The sequence below is a fragment of the Carex rostrata genome, chromosome 9 (genome assembly GCF_964058835.1).
Source record: "Carex rostrata chromosome 9, lpCarRost1.2, whole genome shotgun sequence".
NCBI classification, from domain to species: Eukaryota; Viridiplantae; Streptophyta; class Magnoliopsida; order Poales; family Cyperaceae; genus Carex; species Carex rostrata.
The window spans coordinates 8,193,012-8,200,557 of NC_135926.1; the positions used below are offsets into that span (position 1 = coordinate 8,193,012).

At 34.1% G+C, this 7,546-nt stretch overlaps 1 protein-coding gene across 1 annotated transcript; it reads left to right on the top strand.

The window, feature by feature from the left end:
- The first annotated feature begins 742 nt into the window (after positions 1–742).
- Positions 743–2,323, top strand: LOC144558994 (adenylate isopentenyltransferase-like). Its single transcript, XM_078307881.1, has one exon. It carries the CDS (start codon positions 869–871, stop codon positions 1,883–1,885), a length of 1,017 nt encoding a protein of 338 aa, XP_078164007.1. The 5' UTR covers positions 743–868; the 3' UTR covers positions 1,886–2,323.
- The last annotated feature ends 5,223 nt before the right edge of the window (positions 2,324–7,546 follow it).

Below are 7,546 nucleotides of genomic sequence, written 5' to 3' on the forward strand. Positions count from 1 at the left end.
TATTCGTGAAGATTATGAACTTTTATTGTTAAGAAGAACTATCGTTATTTTTCTATTTATTTATATTATAAAAATACCGATTTTTTTTTCAAATTATACCGATCAGGAGTTTTAAACATGACCAATATTATTTTCAAATCACCAGCTTGTTAGTTGTTACCGTGTACTCAGCCTTTAATCAGTAACTCACACACCATTAGTAACATCAAATACTAGTCACATTTAATCTGTATTCACGACAAGAGTAATGATACACCTGTCAGCCTAAAGCAGTTTAACATTCCCATTCTCCCATTCCTCGTAAAACAACAATTAATTATTACCTAACAGTTCAACTTTTTTTACACGCTTCAATTCTTCACTCTCCTTCCTACCTCTCCCCATTCCCCAAGTAGAATGTAGGCTACAAAAATTACAAAGTACCAGCACAGCCTTCATGTTTTAAATTTTTATCTGTAAAGAATGAGTATTAACTCGCATGCACAAGCAATATGATTATAAGTGATAACACCCCCTCATTATATTATTGTTCCTCACTTCTCAACTCCCATAATTTAATAGATTAAAATAAATTAAAGCAAATAGCAAAAAAAACTCCCATAATCTAAGTCTCTAATCCACCATTTGCTAATTAATATATATAAGAAACGAACACCTCACTCTCTCCACACCCTACCGCACAATTACAGAAAGAGAGTCTCTAGAGTATGTACAGACTACAGAGAGAGAAACATTTTTCATATACCATCACACACAGACAGACAGCAAGAAGCGCATGAGCTACTGATAAGCGTGCCCCAACTGGCTTCCTCTATTCCTCTTTTTTGGAATAACCATCCCATACTCCCGTCCCTCCGTGCTCTCATCGATGAGAAGAAGCATAGGATCTCCGCTGCGCCGGTACCGCCACGTGCTGTTACCTCAGGACCCAACTTCTCAGAGGCAATTTGACAAACATATAGTGGTCATAATGGGTGCAACCGGCACAGGCAAGACCCGCCTCTCCATCGACATAGCCCGTCAGTTCTCAGGCGAGGTGGTAAACTCGGACAAGATCCAGCTCTACACAGGCCTCGACATAACCACCAACAAAGTAACCGTACAAGAACGGCTTGGTGTACCACACCACCTCCTTGGGTCAGTTCCAGCCGCCTCAGGGGAACTCTCTCAAGAGAGCTACCGTCGACTAGCAACCACTGCAATCTCCTCCATCTCCAACCGACACAAACTTCCAGTGATCGCTGGAGGTTCTAACTCCCTTATCCATGCCCTCTTGTCGGATCCATATCGACCAGGATACAACCCGTTTGATCAGAGAATGACCTTTCATAGACCTGGGCTGAGTTACAACTGTTGTATGATATGGGTTGATGTGGAAAAGGATATATTGATGGAGTATTTGGATAAGAGAGTAGATGAGATGATAGATATAGGTATGGTGGAAGAGTTAAGAGAGTACTTCAAGAAGGAGAGGAGAGAAAGGGAGATGAATAAGGGTTTGGAGATGGCGATTGGCGTGCCAGAGCTGGAGCGGTATTTTAATGGTACAAGGAGTTTAGGAGATGCATTAGAAGAAATAAAGGATAACACGAGAGAACTCGCCATGGTACAGGTGGGGAAGATAGAGAAGATGAGAAGCGAATGGAGATGGCCTATTAGAAGAGTTGATGCAACAGATGTGGTTCGAGCGAAGCTCAGAAGTGAAGGGAAACAAGTCGAGACTGAAAGATGGGACCGCCTCGTTCTTCGGCCGTGCTCGGAGTCCGTACGGGATTTTCTTCGTGACGCAGCGGCGGAAGAAGAAAGAAGAGAGATTGATAGCCACACTTGGAGCAAGGTCGTTCATGATACACCGATGGCAATGAAGAGCGGGGCCCATGGCTGAGGTGAGAGGAGAGGTGGTTCTTGGTGGGGAACTAACGTGGTGCTCCTGCCACGTGGAATGTGAATGGGGCCAGAGGAAGGTTGGAAGTTGGTTTTTGAAAATTAAAATTAGAAAGCTCTGTTCTTCTGAAATTGGCCCGCAGAGAATTGAAAGAAGAGAGAAGGGGAAAGAGAGAAAAGTGCTGGGAATTTGACAAAAAGGTCACGACCTTTTCCTCTTTTCTTATTTTCTTCTGATTTTGTCTTTTTATAGGTTTTTGTTTTGTAGTTCTTCAAAAATTTTGAGGCGTGAGTACAGAAACAGTGAACAGCAGAGAAGTTTTCCTTTTCTTTGTTTTTTCTTCCTTTTTTTTTTTTTTGAGGAAGTCAGGTTGAAGATTAACTAAAAAGGGCGGAAAAAAAAAAAAGCCATTGGTGGGAGATTTTGTATGTAGAGTTTTTTATCAAACACAATACAAGCATACTGATAAGCAAAGTGTTTTTTTTTTTGTCTTCAATTCGTTTAATTTTTAAATATTCTTCTGAGCTTCTCATTGGAAGTTGAAACAATCCATTGCAAATGCAGAGGTTTTTTGAACTTTCTTTCTTTGCTCATGTTTTGAGTGTGACCCTTCGAAGAAGATTTTAATTAGTGGATTATGGGCCGGGTCTCATGCTAGCAAGTTGCGTGTGATTTTATTTGAAACAAATTAAAGTCTTAATGAAACTCGAAACTAACTATTCTTACTTGGATTCGAATGTAGGAACTTTTCTCTTACTTGTTTGAGCAATCATTTTAGAATGAAACATCGCAAACCAATTTGTACTCTAGTATTCTAGTAATGAATTTAATGTTGTTTTAAGAATTATTTTATCGGTATTTCTCTTGTATATCATGTATACAAAAATCTCATTTGATTGTAAAACATTTGCTCACTTTACCAGAGACAAAAATAGGATCCCTTCGTGTTACTCAGTTTTTTTTTTTTTCATGATAAATTCACTGAACACATTCTTGACATTCAAATTTTATTTACTTGAGCAACAGTGCATTAATCAATGTCTCATACAGTCATACTACTGTTTATTCACAAAAATGCTGCATAATAAAAAAAATAATTGAACAAAAAGTAAATTGAAAAAAAATAATTGCATGAACAGTAAAAAGGAATAATACATGCATGCAGACTGCAATCTAAAGTCACGCCTGTCTTTGGATTCTTCCAAGGATAGCTGTTTCAGTTACTGGGCCGAAATGAAGCCGCTACTGTGTATGGTCCATGATCGGATCCTCTCCAATTAGAATAATAAGTTGATCTTTTGTAAACAGATCAGGACCGCATATATCGAACTGAGGAGCTTTGTAATGCCTAAGTTGCGTCGTTACCTAATGCGCTATATATATTTGGTTGGAGAGGATCCGTCGCAGTAGAGCCCTAGTATTCTTCGAATTCATATCCTCTGAGATATCTCAAACTTTGCGTGACTTTATGGAAAATCCTAACCATTTAAATATGATCTGCACGAATCTCAAAGCGCACATGACACTGACCCCGTAAATTACCCCGAATAGGCACCGGACACGTCGGTTACGCAAAAGTTGAGATATCTCAGAGGATACGTACTCAGTATTCTTCTGCTTTCTGACTCTCGAAAGTATTTGTTCCAGTGCGGATGTTCCAATGCAAGTTGTTCTGGAGTTGTATACACAAAAACTGTGACATATACGACCACACACTTCTCTATAGGAGATAAACTACAAGTAATCACTCGTATTTTATGTGTCTATGGTCATTTTTCACTGTTTGAGAACAATCGGGGTGGTTACGACGACAAATCCTATTCACCGTCGTCTCCTGGGACGAATTTGTATCCTCTGCATTAACTCAAGAGGGAATAGTTAATAAATCTTGACCATTCGATATATTTTAAGATTCGTTAAGATATCTCCGCATCAATATTAAATGGCTCCCTATATAAGTGGGAGCCAAATTGGCTCGGTTCAAAATTAGACGGTCCAGATTCATTAACTCGAAAGATTGATTTTTGAGTTAATGCAGAGGGTACGTATTCCTCCTAGGACTGGGACAGTTTACAACTTTACATCTATGGACCCATGGTCCCATGCACTAGGATCTGTGTTGTTGGTGTTCATCTCTTTCTTCGTTATTTTTGGGAATATATGTTGCTATTGAACGTAGGTCCGGTGTACGTCTCTCAATCTCTTTCCCTTTTTTGAAAAAAAACAAAAAATTTCTATAAGGAAGATTCACCGAAATTTTTAGGATTACCTAATTTTTTTATAAAATTACAAAATATATCCAACTTTTCGTAAGAATTCAAAATCTCTCTTTCGGTGACTAAATAACCGGACCAAGTCCCTCTTTCTAGTTATTTAGTGGCCGGATCCAAAAATTGGTCCACTGACTAAATAACCCGTTTTACGTTTGTTTTTTTTTAAAAAACATAATTTTTTTTAAGTTTATTTATTTTTTGTATTGAAATATTAGAAATGTTTAATATATTTCTTTGAAAATAGATGAAATACAATATAATTTGATTTATTAGAAAGACTGGGACAAATTGAATCAACATTTTTTAGACCGGATTTTTCACGGCTGTAAAAAAATTAATATATTTCTTGATGTGTTATTGAAAAAATATAAAATATGCTTTGAATATGAGTTATTGATCGCGGTTCAAAAGTCACTTCTAGATAATACATAAAATATTGTGATCCTTTTAGTACATTTAATTTCCAAAAAGTTGTATCTATTTTGAGAATTTTTTTTAATAACAATAATTAAATAACTTGAAGTTTGTGTTTTTTTTTCAAAAATAGATATAACTTTTTAGAGATTAAATATTTTAGAAGGATGATAATATTTTCTATTTTATCTACAAGTGACTTTTGAACCGAGATCAATAACTCAGAATCCAAGCATTTGTATTTTTATCCAGTAACACATAAAGAAATATATTAATTTTTCTTACAGCCTCGAAAAATTCGGCCTCAAAAATGTTGATGAGAGTTATTTGTCGTAGTCGTTCTAATAAATCAAATATTATTGTATTCTATCTATTTTCAAAGAAATATATTCAACATTTCTAATATTTCAATACAAAAAATAAAAAAATAATGTTTAAAAAAAACACAAAATCGGTTATTTAGTCACCAGATGTATTTCTTGAAACCGGTTATTTAGTCACCGGTCTCAATTTCTAAATCCAGTGACTAAATAACCGGACAAAGCCGACTAAATAACTGAAAATAGTGGCTTTGTCCGGTTATTTAGTCACTGAATGGGGCAGATTTTGAATTCCTCTGGAAACTTGGGTAGATTTTGTAATTTTATAATTTTTTTGGATATTAATAAAATTTCGGGAAGATTCAAATACCTTCATTTTTTGTACCTCTATTATGTCTCCACTTTGAAAAATGTTAATAACTTAAAAATTTTAAAATTAAAAGTCAAAATAAAACCGTTGAATATGATCTAGATCATTTTATCTATGTACGTGTAAAAAATGGTGACATTTCAACTTTGTTTTAGTTGTCATCATGAGTTTGTAAAAGCGTACTATGTGAATAATTTTTATATGTTGATTTTTCAAATGATTGATTCACGTAAAAATAAAATTGAAATGTGATATTTTTTTTAATAAGCACACAAAGAAAATAACATAAATCACATCTAACGGTTTTATTTTGATATTTATGATTTAAATTTAAATTTATTAATGTTTTTAAAAATAGAGGCATGATGAAAGCACGAAAAATAGAGACATTTGAAACCACCTCATTTTCTATTACATGTTATGTGACATAAATTATATTTAGTGATTGATTCAAATATTTAACGCAAGTATAAATACAAGTTTGATGATAGTCATTTTCTTTCTCGATAATATTTGTCTAGACGGATTCAACGTTGACGAGAGATCACATGATCACAATATTTATTTTGACAGTTTTAACAGTAATTAAAAATAAAATATAAAAGTCAAACATAATTTTATAGTTATGTTAATGAAAATATAGATAGTCTAATAATTAGATTTTTATGCACTTTAATTAAGTATTGTTTAATGATCTATCAAAATTATTAAGAAAAATTCCGACAAAAATTGTTATGCGCAAATAGATAAGGAGCCATCCCTCAGAGCATGTACTAATTTTTTAATATCTTTTAAATCATAATAGAAGTTTTACCGGATCATTGTTACTTCTATTTTTTAATATCTTTTAAGAAATATTCCGACAAATTTTTTTTAATGATCATTGTTACTTCTATTTTTTAATATCCCTCAAAATTATTAATCTGAAGTTTTACCGGATCAATGTCCAGTCCGGTTCTGATAACTTTGCTTCAAGCATTTATAGTTAGTCAAGAAAGCATAAATAGTTCATTTGTCAACTATTTCAAACTAATAGATTCTATCAAAAAAAAAATTACATATAAGGCTGACTGAGGGCTGCTAATGATTAAGGTTCGGCTCAAACTCGGCTCAGCTCGTCAATTGTAATCCAATGATTCGGCTCTTAACTCGGCTCGCTTTTGAAATAAAAAAACTTGGCTCGACTCGGCTCATGCAAACACTTGGCTCGACTCGACTCGGCTCACGAGTTGGCTCATATTTTTAGTTGATGTTTGATTCATATTGCCATTAGAGGGTAGATGTGAGATGTAACAGTAAATTTTAATATGGATAATGCAATGTTGAGATCTAACAGTAAATTAATACGGATAAAAACAGTAAATTATGATTTGGATAAGGTAATTAAAGACAAACTATCAGTAAATTATGAATGCTCTGTATCAGTAAATTATGAAGTCAAGCTAGCTTTGGGCCCGCCCAAGCATATTCTGACCTATAAACGAACACCACGCGTCCACTGGGTTATCGGAATTTTTTTTATGTGAATAATATTGTGATTAAAAACAATTTGAAAAAAATTGAAATTCGGGAAAATTTTGAAATTTGAAAAAAATTGAAATTTAAAAAAATTAGAAATTAGAAATTTTTTTTGAAATTTGAAAAAAAAAAATTAGAAAAAAATTTGAATATTTTGACCTATATCAATGTAGATAATTGAATATGACAAATCAACCGTTGTTAGCTAAGATAAATGATGCAGTTTCTCATAAATATGATCAATCGTTTGCATTTGAAGGAAAATAAGTAAAACTATCAGCCACCTCGCGAGCCGGCTTATGAGCTCACGAGTCGAGCCGAATTGAGCTAAGTGTTTACATGAGCCGAACTGAGTCGAGCTTTTTCTTTCAAAAAATGAGCTAAGTTGAGTCGCTCAACTCATTGATTCGCGAGCCGGCTCGACTCATTAGCACCCCTAATATCAACACTTGTAATTATTTATACCTATTTTATATAATGAGATGTGCTACGGTGAGACGCGGAGTAAAATGCGTTTGTACTCCACGCTATTTTTTCATTTTGAAAGTCTAAATCGTCGATCCAAACCGTTAGATGTGATCTCCATAATAAAATATTCTTGGAAACTAATTTTTATATTTTTTGGAATTTTTTTACTATTTATTAAGCCACTTTGAAAAATCTGAAAATCCGGGTGAACAGTAAAAAATACTAAAAATTTCTGGACCACCGGATCGGCGATTTTCAAAGTGGCTTAATAAATAGTAAAAAAATTCCAAAAAATGTA

Coding starts and splice junctions, on each gene's coding strand:
- LOC144558994 (XM_078307881.1), top strand. CDS start 869: ATGAGAAGAAGCATAGGATCTCCGCTGCGCCGGTACCGCCACGTGCTG.